Source organism: Carcharhinus amblyrhynchos, chromosome 9 (genome assembly GCF_965287045.1).
Source record: "Carcharhinus amblyrhynchos chromosome 9, sCarAmb.v2.hapA, whole genome shotgun sequence".
Taxonomy (NCBI): domain Eukaryota; kingdom Metazoa; phylum Chordata; class Chondrichthyes; order Carcharhiniformes; family Carcharhinidae; genus Carcharhinus; species Carcharhinus amblyrhynchos.
This window is the reverse complement of record NC_137332.1, coordinates 53033584-53060859: the sequence shown is the minus strand read 5'-3', so window position 1 is coordinate 53060859 and position 27276 is coordinate 53033584. Positions and strand designations below refer to the sequence as shown.

Genomic DNA, 27276 nt, shown 5'->3' with positions numbered 1-27276 from the left:
ATAGCACTTATGGCAAATGGGTTCAAAGGTTATGGAGAGAAAGTAGGATTAGGCTATTGAGTTGGATGATCGGCCATCATCATAATGAATGGCAGAGCAGGCTCGAAGGGCCAAATAGCTCCTGACTCCTATGTTTCTATATAATTTTGAAATACTGCTGCACGTTCAAGAGCAGATGGGAAAACAGAAGATACAGAATTTTTGAGGGATAACACCATCCTGTGCCAACTCTGCCATTTACATGTATCTGCCATCCAAAGGCTGTGCAACTCTTCACTATGCCCTGAAGCAGAACACAATTCATGGAGATGGGGTGCTTCCAAAGTAGAATCCCAGCACTTGTGAAATGTGTTACAAATTATTGCCACAAACATGCAATTACTGATTTATTCCCTTCCCCAACGCAAGACTTGCAGCCTATAACATAAGTTTATATTCCCAGTTACTTTATCCTAGCATAATATCTATTTCAGCCACATGATGCCACTAATAAACCAAGTAAACTATTCACCTTCATTAATGCCACTAACGCAGAACTGCAATTATGAATTACTTCACAGATTTTAAGTAATCAGGTTCAGAGAGATAGTATTATCCTCAATAGAACATAGAAAAACTACAACACAAACAGGCCCTTCGGCCCATAAATTGCCCCGATCATATCTCTACCTACAAAGCTTACCTATAACCCTCAATCCTATTAAGTCCCATGTACTCATCCAGAAGTCTCTTAAAAGACCCTATCGAATTTGCCTCCACCACCACCGACGGCAGCCGATTCCATGCACCCACCACTCTGAGTGAAAAACTTACCCCTGACATCTCCTTTATACCTACTTCCCAGCAACCTAAGCCTGTGACTTCTTGTGGCAGCCATTTCAGCCCTGGGAAAAAGCCTCTGAGAATCCACCCAATTAATACCTCTCAACATCTTATACGCCTCTACCAGGTCACCTCTCAGCCCCTGTCTCTCCAAGGAGAAAAGACCAAGATCTCTCAACCTATCCTCATAAGGCATGCCACCCAATCCAGGCAACATCCTTGTAAATCTCCTCTGCATCCTTTTAATGGATTCCACATCCTTCCTGTAATGAGGCGACCAAAACTGAGCACAGTACTCCAAGTGGGGTCTGACCAAGGTCTTATAAAGCTGCAGACTCCTAAACTCAATTCCTTGATTGATGAAGGCCAGTACACCATACTCCTTCTTAACCACATCCTCTACCTGCAAAACGATTTGAGAGTCTTATGAACCCGGACCCCAAGAAAGTGATCTTCCACGCTGCTAAGAGTCTTACCCTTAATATTATATTCTTTCATCCCATTTGACCTGCCAAAATGTACCACTACACATTTATCCAGGTTGAAGTCCATCTGCCACTTCTCCGCCCAGTCTTGCATCCTATCTATGTCACGCTGCAACTTCTGACATCCCTCCAAACTGTCCACAACACCTCCAACCTTCGTGTCTTCGGCAAACTTACCAACCCATCCCTCCACTTCCTCATCCAGGTCATTTATAAAAATCACAAACAGCAAGGGTTTCAGAACAGATCCCTGGGGCACTTCACTGATAACCGACCTCCATGCAGGAAAAGACCCATCTACAACCACTCTCTACCTTCTGTGGGCAAGCCAGTTCTGGATCCACAAAGCAACCCCATGCCCCCTCTCATTCTCAATAAGCCTTGCATGGGGGACCTTATCGAACGCTTTGCTGAAGTCCATATAAACCACATCTACCGTAATGGTTAAAATTCCAGTCAGACTCTGGCAATTCCTTTACAAGATGGTATGGTTTGCTCAAAGTTCCCTTAGTTCTAAAGTAAAAGTAGCAGCACTTTCTATATAACCCTGACTCATTAGACTGTTTTGTCCTGAGCCACGTACTCCATGGTTACACACAACATGATAACTGTTCAAAGCTCATCCCAGTTTATTGGTAAGATCCATTGAAATACATGCAGTTTGTCATTACTGCCAAATTGCCTAAATTCTGGTGTGTTACCTGAATTTGGCAACAGGTTAGTCAGCATAATTTTCAGCCCTGCCCTTTTACAGACTAACCTGATGGTCCGCTGCCATGAGAAAAAGCATACGTCGGAGCAGTAAGGATAAATGGGACAGCTGGTAGCACTCTCCACAACAAGATTTTACCTGAAAATGAAAATCCGATACATCAGTCAACCAAAAAAATGCACTACACTAGAATAAGGTTCTCCTGAAGTGATAATTTACTTCCTATTTACAATACTCATCATGATGGAACACCGCACCCTCTCCACAAAATATAAGTATAGCCTTAATGCAGTTATTAAAACTTCATAGCAACCTCAGGCTCTCTTTTAAGTGCTCACAGTATGAATCTGCTGGAATATGGAATTAATCCACCATAAGAGAAAGGAAAGTTTATTATCTATGGAAAGGAAAAATTGAAGAGTCTTCAATCAAAGAATATAATTAGCATATAACTAGATTAACCAGTAACCAGCATAAATTTAAAAAGGGGTGACTGTGATTGACAAACCTCAGTGGATGGGGGAAATGCGGTGAATGTATGACACGTGGACTTTATGAAAACCTTTCACATGCAAGACGACTGGAGAATATTAAGTGGTATGGAGTACTGTGTGCAGTTTTGGGCGCCGTACTTACGCAAGGATATTTTAGCCTTGGAGGGAGTGCAGAGGAGGTTTACTAGGCTGATACCGGAGTTGAGGGGGTTGAGCTATGAGGAGAGGCTGAATAGATTAGGCTTGTACTCGTTAGAGTTTAGAAGAATGAGGGGAGATCTCATTGAGACGTATAAGATGATGAATGGGATGGATAGGATAGAGGTGGAGAGACTCTTCCTGCTCAGAAAGGACAGTAGGACTAGGGGGCATAGCCTCAAGATAAAGGAGGGGCGGTTTAGAACAGAGTTGAGGAGGAACTTCTTCACTCAAAGGGTGGTGAATCTCTGGAATTCTCTGCCCGTTGAAGTGGTGGAGGCTGCCTCGCTAAATATTTTTAAGACACGGGTTGATGGGTTTTTGATGAGAGAGGGGATTATGGGTTATGGGGAGAGGGCGGGAATGTGGAACTGAGCCACAACAGATCAGCCATGATCTTATTGAATGGCGGGGCAGGCTCGAAGGGCTAGTTGGCCTACTCCTGCTCCTATTTCTTATGTTCTTATGAAACTAGGGAGTGAGTAACAAAGTTGATTAAAATCAAAGAGAGAAAACCAAATCCAGTTTTCAGAGTGGCTGGTAGAGAGTTGTGGTATCCACTTCAGTGTATATCACCAATTTGGATTTTGGCTTGGTGGTCTACATTTGAAGGTTATACCAAAATAGAAGACAATATTGTTTTTTATAAGACCAAAGGATGTTGCAAAGGAATATGATTATGTGGGGGAAAACTGTCAAAAACGAGGCAAATGGAATTGAAAGTTTTTGTGTGATATTGTAATAAAAAAAATCAGCTATCATGATACTGAACGAAAGTACTCAAAGAAGTAGAGAATTCTAGAGCTACAAGATATAAAAGCCAAGAAGTAACAATCATTTCATAATTAAATCTTAAAAAGACCGCAGTTCATGTAACAGTGTACAATCTTAGGCTTCACACTAGATAAAGAACCTGATGCACTTTCATTAGGATAGTGTCCATGAAGAAATAAAAATACAAAAAAATTGAAAAAAAGTTTTTTTTTAATTAAACCACCAAAGATTGTGGGAAATATAACAGAAATATTTAAAATTCTGAAAGAATGGCATCAAGTAGATTGTTTCCAGTAATTGAAGGATCAATAATGATTATATGCAAGCTGCTTAGAACAGAAAGCAGGGAAAACGTCCTTATATAGAACAATGTCCAAGTCGCGAAATTCACTTCACAGTTAGTACTTCAGGCAGAAACTGTCAACATTAAACTTGACACAGATGAAAAAAATGGGGATGTCCTCTGGTTTTAATACTTGGAGGATTAATGCCAGCATGAACTGCTCGAGTTAAATGACCTGTTCCTAAATTGTAACTCATGTATTTTTATGAGATGACTGGGGAAACAGTTTTAAGGAGCCAAATTCAATGAAATAGAACTGAATGTAATATGATTTGAACAAAAGTTGTGTCACAATTTCAGGCTGTAGACAGAAAAATATGAGTTTGCAAAATGGATTTCTTCTTGATGATAGGACACCCTTTAAACTTAGAGTCACGAACAAGAAATCTGTTTTAAACACTTACATTTTCCTCTATACAACATGCAATACAATGTAATTCTTCTGATTTCTAACCTTCGTAACTAATTCTTAATTCATATAACTGGAGGATCTGACATATGTTTAGTGGTACTATCATGTGCAAGGTGATGGCACTTTGAGCTTATCACCGTGTCTCTATCCTCTTTGCTTTATACCACATGATATGAACCTCAGTATGATGGCCAGGAAAAAGCTTAATTGAGTTCTCCAGTAATTTGTGAAAAGAATCAGCCAGAGGGAAGGGTAAAGATCCTAAAAAATACATTAAATAACTATTTACAATATCTCCCATATAAGAGAATATATCCTTGTTTACTTTCACTTTTGAGCAGCATGCTGGCACGGTATTGGCACTGCTTCCTCACTGTGCGAAGACCCCGGTTTAATTCCAATTGGATTCCCAACTTGGATCACTGCCTGTGTGGAATTTGCATGTTCTCCCTGTGTCTGCACAGGTTTCCTCCGAGTGCTCCGGTTTCCTCCCACAGTCCAAAGATGCGTGGGTTAGGTTGATCGGCCATTGTACATTGCCCCTCAGTGTCACGGGGACTAGCCGGATTATGGAGATAGGGCTTGGTGGAATTGTGGTTCATGCAGACTCAATGGGCCAAACGGCTTCCTCCTGCACTGTAGGGATTCTATGATTCCGTTCAAGACAGCCTGTGGAGAGCAGCTGTATTCCAGTTCAGGCAGGCTCTGTTATTTAGCCTTCCAAGTGTTGCGCTGAATTGGCAACCAGATTATAAAAGATACCAATCCCCATGGATGATAGCTAAATGAAGAGCAAGTTGAATGAATGAAGATGCTTCAAATCAATTTATTTTTGGGCAAACTCTTTAAATAGCTTTCCATTCTCCACAAATATTCTCCTCCCCTGGCACTGATATGCTTTGTTGTACAGGTTTCATGTGCCATTGGCAAGCTCTAGCATCTCACCCAAATGGCTATTCTTTACAGGTTAGGAAAGCTCTTCCACCTTGGCAAGAATACAGCTGCATCCAATCCTGTTAGACATGACTGCAGCCAACAGCAGTCCTGATCAATTTCTCTGCCCTTCCCCAAGGACACTGCAGCTAACTGCAAAGGCCTAAATGCAGTCCCGGTTCAGATGAAAGTCAGTTTTAATGAGCTTCCAGGGGAAAGTAGCAATTGTTTACTCCCCACCAATCATGGCATTCCACTTTAACACCAAACTACCAGTTTTCTGTTGCCAAAACTAAATTGTGAAAAAATATTTTGAAAATGCTACAACATCCTGCACAATATTTCAACATTAGTTGCTTACCAGATGAGCAATGAGAGAGATGTGATGAGCACAAAGTTCAGCACTTCCATATCTGCAAATTAAAATACATGATGTAACAAACACAGAATAGGATGCTTTCACCAAAAAACTGCCAAAACATTTAAGCTTTCAACAAATAATTTTTGGTCCCAAAAGAGTTGTATAACACCATAAACAATCTGCTTCAGGTCTATGGATTCAAATCTACGGCCAATTTCTTAAAATACATTGTGTAAGCCTTCATCACAAGAAGTAAGTTAAACTTTAAATTGATGCAGATTACAAATTTGATTATATTTCATTTTGCTACTCAGTACCTACCGTGCAAGGAAACACCATGCATCTGTAGCTAGTAGTGAAGTTATCATATGAGGACTGAGTACAGCATCCAACAAGGTGCATTCCTGCAATAAATAACACAGATCAGTAATCATAATCACAAATTTCAGGAGAATATTTACTGATTATGTTGTACTGAAATACTTAACTGAAAACAATTTTTTTTTATTTTTAAACTATTCTCAATTTTTTAAAGCAGGTTCATACTTTGCTTTAGTCTTTACAAAGGAAGATATGAATAATGTATCAGGAGTGCTGTCAGAAATGTTTTAACCAGGAGCTGAAGGAAATCAGCATTAGTAGAGAAATGCTTTCGTGGAAATTGAAGGGATTGAAGGGGGATAAATCTTCAGATCCTGATAATCTTCATCCCAGAGTTCTTAAGGAATCAGCCCCAGAAATAGAAGATCTATTGGTGGTTATTTTCCAAAATTCTTCGGACACTGGAATAGTTCCTACAGATTGGAGGGTAGTTAACGTAAGCCCGCCATTCAATAAGGAAGGGAGAGAGAAAACAGGGAACTATAGACCAGTGAGCCTAACATCGTTACTGGGGAAGTTGCTACAGTCTATTATCAAGGATTTCATAATTCGGCATTTGGAAGGCAGCAGTACAATCAGACAAAGTTAGCATGGATTTACAAAAGGGAAATGATGTTTGACGAATCTATTGGAATTATTTGAGGATGTAACTAGTAAAATTGACCAAGGAGAACTAGTGGATGCAGTTTATTTAGACTTTCAGAAGGCTTTTGACAGGCTACTTTGTAAAGTTAAAGCACATGGGATTGCAGGTAATGTCTTGAGATGAATAGCAAGTTGGTTAGCAGATAAAAAGCAAAGAGTTGGCATAAATGGGTCTTTTTCTGATTGGCAGTGACTAGTGGGATTCCGCAGGATCTGTGCTAGGACCCCAATTGTTCACATTTTATGTTAATGATTTGGAAGAGGGAGCTGAATGTTTTATCTCCAAATTTGCAGATGATACAAAGAACAAAGAAAATTACAGCACAGGAACAGGCCCTTCGGCCCTCCAAGCCTGCACTGAACATGCTGCCCGACTAAACTAAAACCCCCTACCCTTCCGGGGACCATATCCCTCTATTCCCATTCTATTCATGTATTTGTCAAGATGCCCCTTAAAAGTCACTACCACATCTGCTTCCACTATCTTCCCCCTCAGCAAGTTCCAGGTACCCACTGTACTCTGTGTAAAAAATCTGCCTCATACATCTCATTTAAACCTTCACCCCTCGCACCTTAAACCTGTGCCTCCTAGTATGGCTCTTCCACCCTGGGAAAAAGCTTCTGACTATCCACTCTGTACCTGCCTCTCATAATCTTGTAGACTTCTATCAGGAGTTGGGTGGGAGGGTGAGCTGTGAGGAGAATGGAAAGATGCTGCAGCATGATTTGGACAGGCTGAGTGTGTGGGCATCTGCATGGCAGATGTAGTATAATGTGGATAAATGTGAGGTTATTCACCCCAGTAGCAATAATGGGAAGATAGATTATTACTTGAGAGGTGCAAATTGAGAGAGGTGGATACTCAACAAGACCTTGGAATCCTCGGGCATCGGTTGCCGAAAGTAAGAGTGCAGGTACAGCAGGCTGTAAAGAAGGAAAATAGTATATTGGCCTTCATAGCATGAGGATTTGAATATAGAGATGTTTTGCTGCAGGGCATTGGTGAGGCCACACCTAGAGTATTGTGTGCAGTTTTGGTGTCCTTATCTGAAGAAGGATATTTTTGCTATAGAGGGAGTACAATTAAGGTTTACTAGGCTGATTTCTGGGATGGCAGGTCTGTCATATGAAGAGAGACTAAATCAGTTAGGACTATATTCACTGGAGTTTAGAAGAGTGAGAAGGGATCTCACAAAAACTTTTAAAATGCTAACAGGGTTAAACTGGGTAGATTCAGAACGAATGTTCCCGATGGAGGAGTCATCCAGAACTAGGGGTCATGGTATGAAGATACGGATAAACCTTTTAGAACGGAGGTGAGGAGAAATTTCTTCAACCAGAGGGTGGTAAATGTGTGGAATTCACTACCAAATGAGATAGTTGAGGCCAAAATGTTGTTTGATTTCAAGAAGAAATTACATATAGCTCTTGGGACTAAGGGGATCAAGGGATATGTGGGGAGAAAGGGGTGATCAGGATATTAAATTCGATGATCAGCCATGATCAAAATAAATGGCAGCGCAGGCTTGAAGGGCTGAATGGTCTCCTCCTGCTTCTAGTTCCTATGTTTCTATATTTTTATGTTAACATACTATTGGTCTGTAGAGGCTCAAACATGCAGTTCTATTTGTATGCTATTGTACAGTTGCAAATTTACCATTCCAATAACATATTTTGTAGTGATGAAGAGCAAAACAAAAAACTATTTTAAATTGTTAATATAAACTCATCAGGATTCATAAATTATCTGAAAAACTATCAATAAGAAATTGCAACCAAAAATCAAACAGTGATTACTGAAGCATACATTAAATTGTGCTAATGGTCCCGGGCATGCTTTTCAAATGATAGTGCTAGCAGCATCTCAAAAATATATAGTAATGAAATATGCATTTTTTCATCTTCATTTTGTACTCATTTTGAGAGTTATTCTTAGTGCAATTTCAGGAAATACAAGGAAAGAAAGTTCTTCAAAATATCTCAAAGAATGGAATGTTAAAGTTCATTCTTACCAACACTGGAAAAAGAGAAGCCGGAAGGGATGTGATAAAAGAGCACAGATGAGTACATACATATTCATAAAGGCTGATACTTTGCTGAGCCTGTCCTTTATTCATCACACTTGGCAACTGGACTGGCAAAGAAAGCTCCGCATGACAACGTTGGAAGTTATGAAATAATACTTTGAACAAAGATAACCTGAGGAAAAGCAAAAATATAAAGATTAGGTGCAAACTCTTTCTTCTTGCTGAGAAAATTTGTAATCCTTTCTATTCCCACTATTGTCATGTGAGGATGCCATTGCGGAAGACAGTCACTAATCCTCCTCAGAAGCCAAGACAGAGAAATGAACTACTCAACGATGTCTGCTATTCTGTAGCAGGTTACAATAAATTCAAGACTGAAAAACAGAAGTGGAATTGGGTCCTGCCAGTAGAGAACTTTGCAAGTCTTTTGTGAGACTCATAAACTAGCAGCCAGCAGCACTTGCACCAGTGTTGGGCACCATCAAAGCAGTTTAAAACAATCTTGATTTGTTCACTGATTCTCTTACTGCTCATACGTGAAAGTCTGTTAAAATTGTGAAATTTGCGAAATCAGTTATATCGAAAGGATTATTTTTCATTCACAGGATGTGGGTGTCGCTGGCTGAGCTAGCATTTATTGCCCATCCCTGAGGGCATTAAAGAGCTAACCACAATTTGTGGATGTGGAGTCATATGTAGGCCAGATTAGATAAGGACTTTTGTGAAGTAGATGGGTTCTATATATTTGTGTTCTATGTTCTGCTCTGTTGTACTGCTCCTTTCTCCTGCTGTGATTTGCTTACATTAGTATTTATTTCTGTATCTTAAGGAGTTATAACTACTTGTAATGTAATTACTATCTACAAAAATATCAGAAATGCAATTCTTCAACATTCTCATTCAAAAATATCAACAGTAGGTCAAGCAAGGTTAGTTTAAACAATTAAAAAAGGGTTAAGTGCATAATAAAAATTCTTATGCAATATTTACTCATTGCATTAAACCAGCCATTAAAAACATCAAAAAAGGATTCAGTACATGGTCATCAGTTTAATTTTAAATCAACCATGGATATAAAGTGCCAGTCGCCTTCCTTTAACCTAGTCCCCTAAATTCAGATCAAGTTACCAACTGGCATAACAAATATCAGTCTGGGTTAATAGTCAACATGCATTTTGTTCAACAACATTGGCTAAAATTTATGTCTTATTAAATTTGGTGAGCTAAGCAGATTTTGTACGTAAGGTCATCAAATACATGTATAACTCAATACCCCACCACAGTTGCTGCTAGATAAATAAAATATTATACAAAGGCATGCGACTATCTCAGCTTTAGTAAGTGACTGCCTGTATTTTGTAGTCTAACTAAACTTGATCCTATTTGATTTTATTCAAGCAGTTGTTGTCCTCACCTTGGCCTTTCCTCTGAAAGCTGGCTGCCAGAACACCAAAGACTTTGCACCTCCCAAGGCTGTGATGGAAGCTTGCCCATGACATTCATCAGCAGCAAACATTGTGGAAAAGCTAATTCTGAACTGAAATCTTAACATGAATGGAAACAGATATTTAGCAAAACTCCACCAACAAAATCACAGTTGGCTGAATCAAACATTTAAGGATTATATATGTGACACTGAAATCTTATTAAAAAGCCGTTATACCGAAACTTAAATCTACAAATGAAATTACCATATTTAAAATCACTGCTATTTTTAAATTAGTTAAATATTATTAAATGGCATTTGAAATGTCAGAATGCACGACTGATTCCACAACAATCTAGGATTATGAACACCTGCTTCAGGGGAGAGGATCTATACGAAGATTGTTTCTATCTTATTCTTTATTGTTGAAACTAAGCACTCAATCCTTCAGTAGCATTTCAAAAAGGACAACATTTCTATAGCAAATGAACTGTTCACCAAAGTTAGTGTTTTTCTCTTTTCAGTTCTAATATATGGAAACCAGCCAAAGAAGTTAGGATTCTCTGAATTAGAGTGCCCAAAGTACTCATTATCATGAGGACTTTCACAAATTTATGGAGAAATTGGTTTGCACAGTGCTGCATTGTTATTTCCCCTCACAGTTGGCAGCACGTGTGCTACCTGCATGGTCTTCTTCATTGATTTCAATCAAGAAAGACACTTAGGCTACCTGAATGATAGCCTGCAGCATCTCCTGCTCCAGGGTACCTAGTGGAAGTCTGTTTAGCGCCCCATGAAACAATGCCATGCAGATGAATTTCTCTCCCTGAATCCCTTAAAATATGGTATCTGAAAGCAACACTATTCACAGATATGGCTATACTTATTACATAGGTTTCACAACTATGTATTTTTCCTTTACTTATTGCACCATTAACTCTGGAATTACTTATTGCACCATTAACTCTGGCTGGCAAAGGCAATGAGTCCCATAATCTGTTTGCTAATATGATAGTGATAGAGGATTTTATTTGCTGTGTATTGCAAGCATATTTACAATCTTTTACCAAATATATTGCACTGATGTGAAAATTACTTCTCTGACATTTTATCATCAGAGAATGAATAACTGAGCAAGTCTGATATTTATTGGTGTTATTATGGGATAACTTTAGCAGAAAATATTTCCTCCCAGAGAAGAAAAGATTCAACCTCATCTAGATTAGTTATTTTTAAAGAGATTATATCAATGTTCGAACATTATTCCATGAACTCACCCTGGTTATCTCGTAGCACCATCTCCACAAAGGGCCTGAAGGGCAGTAGCTGAGAAACAAGGGCATCCAGAGCAACAGGGACAACTGAAGCAATTTGATCACAGGATGCAGCAGACAAAATTGGTGCATACAAACTAGGAGTGAATTTACTGCACAAAGAATTAAAATAAAAGTTACTGTTATCTAATTCATCCAAAAGTTATCACAATTCAAATTTATATTTTTGCCACCACTTTAAAAAGGGGTAATTTTCTTACATTCTTGTTGCACCTGTGGCTGCAAGCAAGTTGATGAAAAGTCATCACCCTGAAATACTGGGCCAGATTTACCTGCTCCCCGCAGCAGCCTGTCACTGACCAGTGATCTTCTGGTCCTGTCGTTATCAATGGGATTTCCTTTTGAATGCACCCATTGCCACTGGGAAACCTGCAACGGGGTATGCTGTCAATGGGACCATAAGATCCCACTGTGTGAATGGCTATAAAGTTCTGACCATTAACTCTTGTTTCTCTCTCCCCAGATGCTGCTCAAACCGCTGAATATTTCCAACATTTTCTATTTTTATTTCAGAGTATCAGTATCTGCAGTACTTCAAGTGTTGTGGCTGTAAAGCTGTTTGCCCTCAGGTCACTCTCAATGCAATGAAGTACACAGGTTTGGGTTGACTTACCCATAATTGTTCATCCCTCTCTAAAGAAAAACATTTTATATCTACACAGCATATTGTCTCACTTGCCAAGGCAAGGTCAGCAATTTGGTGTAAAGGGAATCATAGAAATGAACAGAGTGTCAGAGAAGGCCAAAACTCAAATACTAGAGGACAATGCAATTTAATTTAAGAATATGTGAGCTTGGAAAGTGTGAGAGTCAAGAGTGAACAGATTTCAGATCCAATGTGATTCCCTTCTATGGCAAGTAGCCTTTTGATTCTCCCTCCCTAGGTTCACTCATGGGCTACCAGCATTCATCAAATCATATCCCAGCAAGAATCAGCAACTTCAGGAAAAGGGAGAAAATGATAGAAATAGAACCAAACCAACCTGTTCTTTTATTGAATGAAAATTGGAAGATGACTCACTAGGTTCCAAAATTGTGACTCTCAGGGAAAGTCAGATTATACTTCAGCCCTATTTTTCTAAGTTTACTCTATAGATTAACGGTCAAATACAAAATTGCTGCTGCTTGCTGATGTGTAGCGTTACCTGTACATCTGAAGGTAAAGGTGATGCAGTAGATGACAAGACTTTGAAAGGAAATCAATGAATTCCTAAAATTAACAGTGCAAAACAGATATCAGAATTTAGAAGATTGATGCTATAATCAGGTTAGAAATTAAAATACCAGTTAAATTTTATTTAATGAAAGCAGTCATCAGAAAACCTTTTAAATGCACAATGAACTTCATCATTCTTTGCTATTCAGAAACTCATTATTACAGCACAAGATTGTTTTATTCCTGGTGAAACTGACAATTAAAGGCAAAAAAAGTTTCAAAATATACCATTTCCTTGTATAGATAATGGTGCATTCCAGCATAATTTCTCAAGAAGATAAAAGCTACCACTTTTTTTCAATCATACTAACTTGTCAAGATACTTGCATGCCAATAAAGGTGCACATCTTTGCCATATAGTATTGAACCACACAGTTGTGGAACAGAAGCAGCACTTTGCCTTTAATTATTAATTTTTTTTAAAATTAAATTATTTAATTATTAAAAATCTGAGGGCACGTACCAACCAACTCAAGAACAGTTCCTTTCCTGCTGCCATCGTTTAAACGAACCTGCCTTGCATTAAGTTGCTTTCTCTATATCCAAGCTATGACTGTAACATTACTTCTGCACTCTCTATTCTTCTGTATGAATGGTATGCTTTGTCTGTATAGCGTGCAAGAAACAGTACGTTTTACTGTGTACTACTACATGTGATGGTAATAAATCAAAAAACATCAAACCTCTCACAGCTAATTCCAGACCCTCTAAGTGAAAAAGCTGCCTTTCTGGACCTTCTTGTATTTCTCCCCTCCCACCTTAAACCTATGTCCTTTAGTTTTAGATTCACCTACCCTTGGGAAAAGATGTTGACTATCTACCTTATCTATGCCCCTCATTATTTTATAGATCTCTATAAGGTCACCTCTAAGCTTCCTATGCTCCAGAGGAAAAAAACTCTGAGTCTATCCAGTCTCTCCTTATAACGCAAACCATCAAGTCCCAGTAGTATGCTAGTAAATTTTTTTCTGCAGTCCTTCTAGTTTAATAATATCCTTTCTATTACAGGGTGACCAGAACTGTACACAGTATTTCCAAGTGTGGCCATACCAATGTCTTGAAAACTTTAACAAGACGTACCAACTCCTGTATTCAACATTCTGACCAATGAAACCAAGCGTGCCGAATGCCTTCTTCACTATCCTGTCCACCTGTGATGCCACTTTCAGGGAGCTATGAACCTGTATCTCTAGATTTCCTTATTCTATAACTCTCCCTAATGCCCCCATTTACTAAATCAGTTATGCCCTGATTCGATCTATCAAAATGCATCATCTCACATTTATCTAAACTCCATCTGCCATTCATTAGCCCACTGGGATCAACTGATCAAGATCCTCTTCCGCACTGTCCACTAAGCCACCAATCTTGGTGTCATCTGCAAATCGACTAACTATGATTCCTAAATTCTCATCCAAATCATTAATATAAATGACAAATTAACATTGGATCCAGTATCGATCCCCAAGGCACACCAGTGACCTTAGGCCTCCAGTTTGAAAAACAACTCTCTACAACCACCCTCTGTCTTCTGTCGTCAAGCCAATTTTGTATCCAATTGGCTACCTCACCCTGAATCCCATGAGATTTAACCTCATGCAACAACCTACCATGAAATACCTTGTCAAAGGTCTTGCTAAAGTCCATGTAATCAACGTCGACCGCACTGCCCTCACCTGCCTTCTTGGGTTACTCCTTCAAAAAACTCAATCAAATTTGTGAGACATGATTTTCCACTCAAAACTATGCTGGCTATCCCTAGTCAGTCCTTGCCCTTGTAAATGTGTGTAGATCCTGTCTCTTGAAATACCTTCTGACAACTTACCCACTACAGCACACTCAGTTGTAGTTTCCAGGCTTTTTCCTGCAGCTCTTCTTAAAAAAAGGCCCAACATTTGCCACCCTCCAATCTTCAGAAACCTCAGCTGTGGCTGTCGAAGGTTCAAATATCTCTGCTAGGTACCCGCAATTTCCTCCCTAGCCTCCCACAATGTCCTGGGATACACTTCATCAGATCCCGGGGACTTATTTACCTTAATGCACTTTAAGACTTACAGAACCTCCTCCTCTGTAATATGTACACTCCACAAGACATTGCACAATGGCTCAGTGGTTAGCACTGCTGCCTCATAGTGCCAGAGATCTGGGTTCGATTCTTGACCTGGATCTCTGTTTGTGTGGAGTTTGCACGTTCTCCATGTCTGCATGGGTTTCCTCTGGGTGCTCCGGTTTCCTCCCACAGTTCAAAGATCATCATAGAATCCCTTCAGTGCAGAAGGAGGCTGTTCGGCCCATCAAGACGGCAGCAACAACAATTGCACCCAGGCCCTATTCCTGTAACCCCACATATTTACCCCACTAATCCCCTGACAGTAGGGAGAATTTAGCATGACCAATCAACCAAACCCCGCACATCTTTCAGCCTGTGGGAGGAAACTGGAGCACCTGGAGGAAACCCACGCAGACACGGGGAGAATGTGCAAACTCTACACTGACGTTATTTGAATTTGATTGAATCATAACCTTTTTCTTTTACAACTTCCATCTGCAGTGCGGCAGTGCGTCTAATGTGATTTACTTTTTCTTTTTAACTTTTACCTTTCACTCACTGCTTTTCTTAACTTCTTCTAAAAAATTGCTTCCAGAAACAGAAAGATGATGACAGTCCAACTGTCAGTGAATCCTTAAGCAGAGATCTCCCCGTACTCATCAATTAGCTTTCTTTGGAGCAACTTGTCCAATTGTGGGTGGCAAGGTGACACAGTAGTTAGCACTACTGCTTCACAGCACCAGGGACCCAGGTTCAATTCCTGGCTGGGGTCACCAACTGTGTAGTGTCTGCACGTTCTCCCCATGTCAGCATGAGTTTCCTCCAGCTGTTCCGGTTTGCTCCCACAGTCCAAAAATGTGAGTTAGATAGATTTGCCATGCTAAATTGACCCTAGCGTCAGTGCGATTAGCAGGGTAAGTATATGGGGTTATGGGAATAGAGCCTGATTGGGATTGTGGTCAGTGCAGACATGGGCTGAATGGCTTCCTTCTGCACTGTAGGAATTCTATGGATTCCATGAATTGCCAATAGGAAGAACATTCGCAATACCCAGTTCAACTAACATGCCTGATCATTTACTGACTATGTTGTATGACTATATTACCATAACAGTCTATTTCTCCTAATGGTGCCAAAGGGTGGCACAGTGGCATAGTGGTTAGCACTGCTGCCTCACAGCACCAGGACGGAGGGTCAACTCCAGCCTCAGGTCACTTTTTGTGTGGAGTTTGCATGTTTTTCTCATGTCTGCATGGGTTTCCTCCAGGTGCTCTGGTATCCTCCCACAATCCAAAGATGTGTGGTTAAGGTTGATTGGCCATGCTAAATTGACCCTTAACGTCAGGAGGACATGCCAGGTAAATAAGTGGGGCTATGGGGAGAAGATGCGATTGTGGTCCCGTCCTCACCATGTCTGTGTGGGTTTCCTCCGAGTCCCTGCCACAGTCCGAAAGATGTGCAGGCGACTTGGCCATGCTAAATTCTTCTTCAGTGTACCCGAACAAGTGCTGGAGTGTGACAGCTAGAGGATTTTCACAGTAACTTCATTGCAGTATGAATATAAGCCTACTTGTGACTAATAAATAAACTTTTTTAACTCCATTTATTTCCCCAAGTTCCCCAACATCCATGCCTTTCTCAACAGTAAATACTGTACAGTGTAACTGACTAATCGGTGAAAAGTAACAAATCCAATCTCTCACTTTCAAATAATCAATGTTAAAATAAAAGTACACCTGAGATAACTGAAAAATTAAATGCAAGAGTCAAACTTAACATTATATCCTCTAAATAAAAGGATAACAGTGCACATTAAGACTTTTACTAAATGGCGGCCTTCAAAAGAGTGGCATTCATTTGGGAGTATATCCATAAGAGTTTACAGCACTTAAGAACAGATCAATAGTCTGCCTTCAATCCCTTAAATTTCAACTTCAGTTAATATTGTCTTATGAAGGGTTTTATAAAATACTTCAGGAAATCTATATAATTAACATCAATCATGTATGTCTTCAAAAAAATGAACCAGATTTGTCATTACAAATCCATGCTGGATCTTTTCAATCAGCTGAAAAATTTCAAGGTGTTACTCTATCCTTAATTATAGATTCTAGTAAAGACTCAACAACGGATGTTAGGTTAATTGATCTATAATTTTTTCATGTCCCTCTCTCAAATTTCTTTAAGAATGGAGTGACATGCACAATTTTCATATCTAAAGGAACAGTAACTGAATTGAGAGTTCTTTGGAAGATTATAGTTAGGGAATCTGCAATGTTCTCCCCTACTTCTACTAAAACCCTGGGATGGAAACCATCTGGTCAAGGGGATATGTCACTCTTCAACGTTGTGATTTTATTCATTACGGTTAGTTTGCTTATATTAATTGTAGCGAGTTCCAATTCTGAATTTAATATTGGTTTCCTTGAGACGTCTGATATACTATCACATTCTATATATATATAATGAGGACTAATGAATTATTCTACAAGGCCAGCATTTCCTTATTTTCATGTTTACTATCATCATTCAGTTTTCAAGGGACCCACATTGCTCAAAGAACAACCAGCACGGGAAACAGGCCCTTCGGCCCAACGAGCCTGCGCTGCCATCTTTCCTACACCTACCTGCTCCTGACCACCCTCTTTGTCCTGACATATTTTTAAAAAATAAGCATCTGATAAAATTTGTATTACCTTTATATAATGCACCAATGTGTTGGCAAAAAAACGGCACAGCTTCATGGTCTTCTGGAAGAGTTTGCAATCTGTAGTGTTTGCATTCTCCTGCATGGATTGCAAATGCTTAGTAAAATATAAATCTTAATCATTGTACATTGACCCATGAAAACTCATGCAGAAAAGCTAACATTTACAAAACGTCAGGATTCAAGTTCATTGGCTCAAGTTAACGCAAGTCTCAGTAACAGCGTACAAAAACAGCTTAGTTTATCTAAACAGCATGTCTAAAATTTCAAAGAACTTCTGTTTAGACGCATCGGGAATGAGTTAGTAATAAGATATAGTAAAATGGGTCAATATAGCAAATAATGATGAAGGGAGCAAGCAGAACATAAAAGATAATGTGCTACATCTTAGGAAGCACAAGGGAACTTGCTCATGTGTCTAAAAAGCATTTTTTCAGGTTGTTGGATAGCTTCAGGAGTAAAAGTAGTAAATTTTCTAACAAGTCTGTTAGCTTTTGGAAAATTGATTGAAAAGCAAGAAATCAAGGAATGGGAGAAAAGAGAAATGATTCCTGCTGCTTATCCACTTGACAATACATGTTGTAAAGTGTGCATGTACAGGCAAGATTAACTTTGAAGTAATGTTATCTTAACAGTCAAAAATCCATTGTCACTCAGTGTTTAAGCACTTAAGCACACATATGATTGACTTATTACAAGCTTTTTGGTGCTTTCCTAACAAAAGTCAGTGCCTTCTTTTTTTAAGCACAGCCTTGTTGTATGGTAAATAGTGCTGAGGAACTGACTAAAATTAACTGGTGTTCAGACCCCAGACTTTCAAGGATAGGTTTCCTAATATTGATTGGGTGGATGGAGTGGATGGTGTCAGTGGAAAGTGAAGTATCACTTTTAACCCAAAATAAAATCTCCAATGACTTCCTTGTTCTGCTAAGCCATTCATCAAAATATCCAATGTGACTAGATCAATTTCAGGATGAATATATTTTCTTTTTAAGTCTAACATGCACCTCTCATTTGCCACACTTATGTCTTGTATTATTACTTGTTTTTCCAACATGAGTATCGCGTGCATTCATTATTTATATTTGTAAAAATTGTATTCCTGGCTGCAGAGCAGTGTTCAATCTGCCCTGGATCATAAGAATGGCATACAGTGCCAAGAATTTCAGTTTTTTTTCCAGCAGTGATACTGTTTCTCATGGAACTTGGAAACCTGCTCCTAAAATGATTGGTATCCATTTTTTTTCAGAGACAGTGGCTTGCCTTATTTTATATTTTGCCACAGACAGGGCTGGCAGTAGCATAAGACAGTAAGAAGTCTCATAACACCAAGTTAAAGTCTAACAGGTTTAGTTAGATTTTGGAACTGGCTGTTCCTTCTGTTCATCTCCACATCATGAGTTGCATAAGAGTTAGAAAAACAGGCAGTTGCTCAACACAGCAACTACTAAACTCTTTACACTTCCTTATCCCTCAATCCTGAGTGCATAAAGTAGATGCTCAGTTGTCCTACATCAGAAAACGACAAGTGAGAAATACTCTGGCAGCTGACAAAGATTAAGCTGCTCTGTTAAAGTTTCACTGTCCGCTAAATGTCACACATTAAACAAGTTTTGTATCTAATGAATAATTACCATTCCTGCAGGTTGGTTCATTTGTTCGGCTAACTGCAGGCATGAGCTGAAAGAATTGAGAATATCCTCACAAAGACCAGCAACAACTTCATCATGTGGCAGCTTTGTCTCAATCAGTAGCCTATGCTTCACACTTATTCTGGAATAGAATGTTAAGCCATTATAAAAAACATTGTAACTGTGTTTTTTTCCCCCTAGCCAACTGAGTGGAAAAGCCTTTTATCTCATTTACTATAGTTGATTGCACATCTTTCCCCTCCATCATCAATGGTCAGAAATCACCAGCAATTAATGGACAAGTATCAGTTTGCAAGTAACATCTGTTTCAGGAAAACATATATATAGAATTGGGTAGTGTAAGAATTATCTTTGTAAAACAGCACTCATCCTCTGGAAAGACAGGAATTTAGAAGACAAAGAAAATATTTTACCAATGCCATTTATACTTACTTAATAAGGAACTTCCATGTGTTAGCATGTAAGGCATGGTCCATTTTGGAAATGACAGAACAAATCTTCAAAACATTGTGAACCACTGGAAAATGGGAGATAATTAGAAATACACAAGTGTACAAAAATTGCCAAAATATTATTAATATTGAAAAATATTTATCTCAGTGATGTCAATATCCAAGAACTGCTGCTATCATCCTAACAGGCATACGTGAACTGAAGGAAATTTCTCAGAAGCAGCATTGCATAACAACTTGTAGCAGATGAAATTGTGAAGTGGTGCACTTTGATATGAAGAATAAAGAGAGGCAATATGAAATAAAGGGCTCAATTCTAAAGGAGGTGACAGGAATAGAGAAACAGGAGGGGGCGTATAAGTGCACTAGTTGCTGAGGTGGCAAGGTTGGTTGATAAAGTATGCAGTTGCTCAAGCTAGCAATTGATAAACTCTTTACACCTCCTTATCCTTAACCCTCAATCCTGAGTGCATAAAGTAGATGCTCAGTTGTCCTACATCAGAAAACAACAAGTGAGAAATACTCTGGCAGCTGACAATGATTAAGCTGCTCTGTTAAAGGGCTTTATAAATAGAAGCATAAAGAACAAAAGCAAAGAACTTATGCTAAACGTTTATAAAGAAACAGGAGTTCAGCCTCAATTGGAGTATCGTGTCAAATTCTGAGTGCCACACTTCAGGAAAGATATGAAAACATCAGAGAGGATGCATTTACAAGAATGGTTTCTGGTAGGAGGGATTCAATTATATGGACAGGTTGGAAGAACTGGCATTGATTTCCTTAAATTGAAGATTAAGGGGAGTTCTGAAAGATGTGCTCAAAATACACCCTCTCCTGAGATTGTCATCGACTTCAGGAAGCATGAAGGAGAACATGCCCCTGTCTACATCAATGGGGACAAAGTCGAAAGGGTCGAGAGCTTCAAGTTTTTAGGTGTCCAGATCACCTACTTGTCCTGGTCCCCCCATGCTGACACGTCAGTAGCATAAGAGTTAGTGTATCTGGCAGTTGCTCAAGACAGCAACTGATAAAATCCTTACATCTCCTTAACTCTACTTCTCAATTCTGAGTGCATAAAGTAGATGCTGAGTATGACTGTAATACTATATTCTGCACTCTTTTGTTTCCTTCTCTATGATTACTATGTTTTGTCTACATAGCACACAAGAAACAATACTTTTCACTGTATGTTAATACATGTGACAATAATAAATCAAATCAAAAATAAAAAGGGATCTAGATAAAAGTAGATAGAGGAGTCATGAATCAGAGGACACCAATTTAAAGCCCACCAACGCCTCCACTTTCTCAGAAGAAGGAGGAAATTTGGAATATCAGTTACTACTCTCAGCAACTTTTACAGATGCATCATAGAAAGCATTCTTTCTGGTTGTATCACAGCTTGGTATGGCTCCTGTTCTGCCGAAGTCCGCAAGGAACTACAAAAGGTTGTGAATGTAGCCTAATCCATCACGCAAATCAGCCTCCCATCCATTGACTCTGTCTACACTTCCCGATGCCTCGGCATCTAGCCTTTATAGAAGGGGTATAGATTATAAGAGCTGGCATCTAATGCTACAGTTGTACAGAACGTTGGTTAGACCGCATTTGGAGTACTGCGTCCACTTCTGGTCACCTTACCACCGGAAGGACGTGGAGACCCTGCAGAGAGTGCAGAGGAGGTTTACCATGATGCTGCCTGGAATGGAGGGACTGGGTTATGAGGAAAGATTGGATAAACTGGGGGTTTTTTCCTTAGAAAGACAGAGATTAAGGGGGGATCTGATAGAGGTGTATAAAATAATGAAGGGTATAGATAGAGTAAACAGTGGCAGGCTTTTTCCTAGTTTGGAGACAAATATCATGAGGGGTCACGAGCTAAGGGTGAGTGGGGGAGAAGTATAATTTGGATACTAGAGGGAGGTTTTTCACAGAGGGTCGTGGGGATATGGAATACACTACCAAGTAAGGTGGTGGAGGCAGGCACGCTGGACTTGTTTAAGGTTTTCTTAGATAGGCACATGAGTGAAACAGGGATGGAGGGTTATAGGAGACAGTTTTACATAAGGGTCAGCGCCTCAGGACGTTACTGGAAATCTAATGCTACATGTGTTGGTGTTTTGTCTCTTTTACTCTGCAGGTGTGTCGGTCCACCTTGTTGTCTAACAAAGGGCATGCACACGGTAGGTCGTGCGCGGGCTGCTCTTGGATGTTTCAAGAGTGGCCTAGTACTTCGCGTCGTTGTGTGTGCTTAAAACTGAACCAGCAGATGGGCACCACAACAGCTCAGTGACTATCACTGCTAGCTGTGCAGATACATGGATTTGGGCCAGTGTCTGTGGGAGTTTGCGCATTCTCCCTGTGGTTGCGTGGGTTTCCTCCGGATGCTCCAGTTTCCTCCCGCACCCCAAAGAGGTGCTCTTAGGCTGATTGATGTAACAAATAGTCCCTAAATTATTCTCCCCTGTATCTGGTTTCCAATGGGGATACCATACGCATACACACAGGTCAAGGTGTGTGTAGGAAAATGCTTTGTTAAGATGGCAGCGTGGGCTCGTTGGGCCGAAGGGCCTGTTTCCCGTGCTGTGTTGGTCTTTGTTCTTTGTTCAAAGCAACATAACTAAGGACCCCATGCACCCCTGACGTTCTCTCTTCCACCTTCTTCCTTCGGGAAAAAGATACAAAAGTCTGAAGTCACGTACCAACCGATTCAAGAACGGCTTTTTCCCTGCTGCTGTCAAACTTATGAATGGACTTAGCTTGCATTAAGTTGATCTGTCTCTACACACTAGCTATGACTGTAATACTATATTCTGCACTCTCTTGTTTCCTCTATGAATAATATGTTTTGTCTGTGTAGCACACAAAAAACAATATTTTTCATTGGATGTTAATACATGTGACAATAATAAATCAAATCAAAAAATAAAAAGGGATCTAGACAAAAGTAGATAGAGGGGTCATGAATCAGAGGACACCAATTTAAGCTGAGTGACAAAAGGACCAATGGCAGCATGAGGAAAAAAGTTTTTACGCAACAAGTGGTTAATATCAGGAATATGCTGAGAGTGTGGAGGGAGCAAGTAGAATTTAAGATTTCTAAAGGAAATTGGATTTGCACCTGAAGAGAGAAGAATTGCAGGGCTATAGGAAAAGGGCAGGCAATTGGAAATAACTAAGTTGCTCTTTCAAAAAACTGGCATCGACACAATGGGCCAAATGGCCTCTGTGTAGCCATTCTACAACTCTATGATCTTTTACAATTCAAGATCATTGTCATTAAGTTCTGACACCTCAAAATGTGTACTGCAGGGACTAGAGGTTGAGGTAAAAGATTACAGAATACTACAGATTAGAAGAAAATGCACTATTTGATAATAATTACATCCAGTTCATTATAAATGGGTTGGATGCACAAAGCCTTCATATTAAAATTGAATTAATTCATTTCATAGCTTCTGATTGGAGTAGGAGGCAATTTCGTCCTCAGAATCAATAACACAGTGGGAAGTAGAATGAAATGCTGTGGTTACTACTGGTGTATTCTGTTAAACAGAAGTTGACTTTTCTTCACTGGCTAAAGTGACATGTGATTTGACAACACAAAAGAAACTTATAATCACATTGAAATGGATTGGACACATATCCAACATTGGTGATCTTCACCATCAGTTTCACAATAAAATACGGTCCACTGGCATTCAGGTCTACCGTGATCTGAATTAACGTGAAATAAAGTACTTATAAGAAATAAAAATCCTTATTTTGCAAATTGAGGAGGTCACCAAAAGCCAGGAAAGAATTTAAAACATTATGGACACTAAAAGTATTTAAATACTAATGAATCCACACTCAGAAATTCAAATTAATATAAATAGGCATAAAGAGTACGGCAACTTTCAGAAAGAAGACAAATCTCAAAAACTGAATATTCCAAACATACCTATTACCATACATGCAACATCATCAGTAGCATCTGTCGATTCCAAAACTATCCGATCCAGGAGTTCCATGAAGCCTTTTTGAAGGGAATATGCCTCCTTAAATAAAGATTGTAACAGGTCCGCAACCAAATGCAAGCGACCTCTGTACAAAGTCTCACTGTCCTAAATACAGGTTAAAAGCAGAGCTATCAGCAAAAGGCCAATCCATGTTCAAAACAGACAAATTATTAATAATAATAACGAATAATGGGTTAGAATTCACCACAAATGTTCCATAATTTGTTTTACACTCGAGTCCTTGGCCTGAATTAGAAACTCACGATGGAATTTACTGCCCTTCCCAATGGCAATGAGGCTATTTCATTGGGTGGGAAAGTGCCGCCTCTGTCCCAACTTAGTCCACAGAGCAAAGGCCAGTGGACAGTCTACCCATCCAGAACTGAGATGCTTAAGTGGACTACTAATGGCCACTTAATGGCTTCATCCCACCACTGATTTTCATCCAGGGCAAAGCTCTATCAGTAAACGCTGATGAGGTTGCTTGTGGGTTTCTGCTGGTCTCTCATTCAAAAGCACTGAATGCCTAATCAAGGAATCTAGCATCAGGAAAAGGGAGATCGCCGAGAATCATTCCACTGTGTTTCCTGCTAACTTCCCTCTCCTGAAACACAAATCCCAAGTTCTCTCTCTGAAAATCATACACTGTGCCTGGGTCCATTGGCAGTGCTGCATCACTGGAGGGTGTAGTACTGACAACAGCCACTGCCAAAGAATGAAGAGCTGCTGGTCGCTCACTGATTCTCGGATCTCTGCTAGACTTCTGCTTCTAGGCTGCCAGGAAAGTCCTGTTTCTGCCCTATTAAGTGCCTAAATGGCACTTAATTCAGTGAGCCTTCTCCAAACTATGGTGTGTAGGGTTTTTTCTAGCTCTCCAGCTGTTAGAAAAATCCCCGCCTTCTCCATTAAATACCACCTTCAGTTTTAATTAAAATTTGATCTTTCCTAGGCTAAATAAGCTATGCTGACTGGCAATAGAAATAATAAACCCAAATGCCAGCTTTCACAGCTGGGGAGGACAGAAAATCAAAGAACAAGATAAAGAGAAAGGCAAAAATAGAGTGAGAGCAAGAGAGAAAAAAAAACTATTTACAGAGTGCCTCTAATGTTCTAAACAAGCACCTGAATCACAGCAAATAAATTTCTACTATTGTCAACGTTTCTTTGAGGAGAGAGCGAAGATAGGGATTTTAAATGGGAGGGATAAAATACTGGAGAGTGAGGTCTGCTTAAATTGTCAGTTAGCATGGGACTAAGCAGGTAATGGATTCAAGGAGCAAGAGGTGGGTAATGTGGAAGAAGAGAGCTCCAAGAGGGCAGAGGGGAAATAAAGGGGCAAAACACCCAGATTCAAGGCTCAGGCATGGGTAATGTGGGGAGAGATTGAGTGCGTAGGAGAAATAATTTTGAGATTCCAGAAACTTGAGCACATATTCTCGACCGAAACCTTAGCACATTACTGAATGAACAGCAGCAAAGTGTCACCTTTCTGATGAAAAGTTAATTTATGGTCCCAACTGCTTTCTCACATGGATATAAAAATCCCATGGCACTATTTAAAAAAAAGTGGAAACAGCGATGAAGGGGGTGAGAATGGAGGCATGTTCATTGAATATTTTTAAGACTGAGTTATATAGATTTTTGACTGACAAAGAAATCAAAGAGAATAGACAGATAATTGGAGGTGAGATCATAATCAGATCAACTATGGTTTCATCAAATGGCAGAGAGGGTTCATGGGATTGAATGGCCTATACCTCATCCTAATTTATATGTCTATACATTTGTAATTAGGCAGATTCACCCCTTGTTTATTCTTCACCAATCACCACAGAAACAGAATTATCTCAACGATGTTCATGGGACTTAGTTACTTGATCAATGAATGATGCAGTTCCCTATATCACAAATCCGATAAAAGTTCAAACTTTTGTCCATGGAGTATTTTGCGAGATCCAGTGGTCATGACATAATTACATAAAGGCAAATTATTTCTCAAGTCAGTCTTAATGGATACTATTGGGTTTTTCTGTCTTTAAGTTTTCAGCTGCTGCAATATGTTGCTTTCTGTAAAACAAACATAATTTATATCCTCCCCCCCACCAATCCCAACACATAAGGAATTGTGAATGACCTAAATGGGAAATACAACATTTCTGCAGTGTTCTTGTGTACTTCACCTTGCAGTGACTAAATGTATTCTTCAGGATATGGAAGGCAGCCAAGGATAGTGAATGGATGTTTGTCAAGGTCAGAGCCTCTTCAAGTGTGCATACATGATGCACAATATTCATCAGAACTTCCAAAAGCTGGATCTGAGACTGCATATAGAAAACAACAGGAATTATATTAGCAACTTACAGATGCAAGTGTGCAGGCAGTTCATGAATCTCATTCAGAAAACATTCTATTTTGCAAGTACTAAAGGCAAATTGACATTTCTTGATTTCAAGCAGTTTCTCTCAGTCATCAAAATACTAGAAGAGCCAATAATAAGTTCAATTTCATAATTTACCAGACTGTGCTTAATCACATCTTAATATTTTAAACCATTTTACAGAGGGCAATTCTATTAAAAAAGAGTTTATAAAACTAATATTGCAACAAGCCATAGCATAAAAGGTTCCATTCCACATTAAGCTTCAAATACAAGACAGCCAAAGTCTCTTTCAACACCGACGACAGCTACTTCAAAGACAGTCTTTTTTTACTTGTTTTACTTTCTAAACTTGTCTGCATTCAATTTTAACTGCAATTATTGCTTTTTTTTTACATATTTTGTCCAATTAATTCTGCAATTTGAACTGCCTCCTGCAAATTCACTGCCTTTTCTAGTTTGATATAATCTTCAAATGTGACTGCTTTGCATGAGTTTCTCATTCCAAATAACTTATGTAAATTAGAAATAGTAATAATGCCAGCATTGAACAAGGGGACACCCCATTAAATATGTCCACTCACTCCAGCATAACAGTGCATGTTTTCCATCCTCTAGCCTTTTTTCTTTCCTTTCTAAGGGTTTACCCGGAATCCCCACAGTTTGAGTTTAACCGATAGCATTTAGCGTGAAACTTTTTCAAAGGCCTTCAAACTGACAGGTACACAACATTATAGTTGCCACAGTCCAACTGAGTTATTTCATCAAAATTGTTACACTTGGTCAATCAGGAATGTTCCTTCTGAATGCACATCGACTAAGCTTTTACTGTACAAGTAATCTTCAAGTTTACTCCTGACAATCAAATTTATTATTTCACAAGGAACGGAAGTTAAACTAATGACTCTGCAATTGCCTGTATTTTAACTCAGTCCTTCAGTGATTCATTCATATCACTGATGTCACTTACATAAACTTACAAATATAAAATGAAGATTAATAATAATCATTTGAATGCTAAAGGGCCCTACCTGTATAGTTGTCCTCAGTTCTGCCTGCAGTTCAGTGTTCTGACTGGACAATCCTCCTGCCTGCTGGGATAACTTATTTGCAAGCTCATCAAACAAAGTCATTACCTAGAAGGAAGAAAACCATAATGGAGTATATCTTTCAGCTGGGAAATGATGCATGATCACTGAAGCTAAAGAATGAGTGGAAATAATTTTAAAAATAGTACAAGTAGGAAATATGGCTGACAGCTCAAATTTTTCAAGAATGTTTTGACTTGTGAAGTATAAAGCAGTTGTTTACCTATTTTAACTCTTGTCCATTGTTTATTTTTGTACCTTGAGCAAACGCCATATGCCAGTTAAGACGCAGATAATACAACAGTGAATAAGATACCAGATACAATATTACACAATTCCTAGAGATTGCCCTGTTGCACTTTCAACATAATACACCACGTATCAAA

General features: G+C 39.2%; 1 protein-coding gene across 2 annotated transcripts in view; it reads right to left on the bottom strand.

Moving 5' to 3' along the window:
• Window positions 1-27276, bottom strand: part of firrm (fignl1 interacting regulator of recombination and mitosis) — a 49871-nt gene that overhangs the window by 17268 nt on the left and 5327 nt on the right. For both annotated transcript variants that reach the window (XM_080195642.1, XM_080195643.1), the window contains exons 4-16: window positions 26834-26938; window positions 25606-25746; window positions 23368-23530; window positions 19405-19489; window positions 18955-19093; window positions 17310-17399; window positions 12493-12557; window positions 11291-11439; window positions 10002-10131; window positions 8573-8759; window positions 5856-5938; window positions 5535-5586; window positions 2068-2157 (exon numbers count right to left, since the gene is read on the bottom strand). In XM_080195642.1, coding sequence (XP_080051768.1) covers window positions 2068-2157; window positions 5535-5586; window positions 5856-5938; window positions 8573-8759; window positions 10002-10131; window positions 11291-11439; window positions 12493-12557; window positions 17310-17399; window positions 18955-19093; window positions 19405-19489; window positions 23368-23530; window positions 25606-25746; window positions 26834-26938 — 1479 coding nt within the window. The remainder of the gene's footprint in view (window positions 1-2067; window positions 2158-5534; window positions 5587-5855; window positions 5939-8572; window positions 8760-10001; window positions 10132-11290; window positions 11440-12492; window positions 12558-17309; window positions 17400-18954; window positions 19094-19404; window positions 19490-23367; window positions 23531-25605; window positions 25747-26833; window positions 26939-27276) is intronic.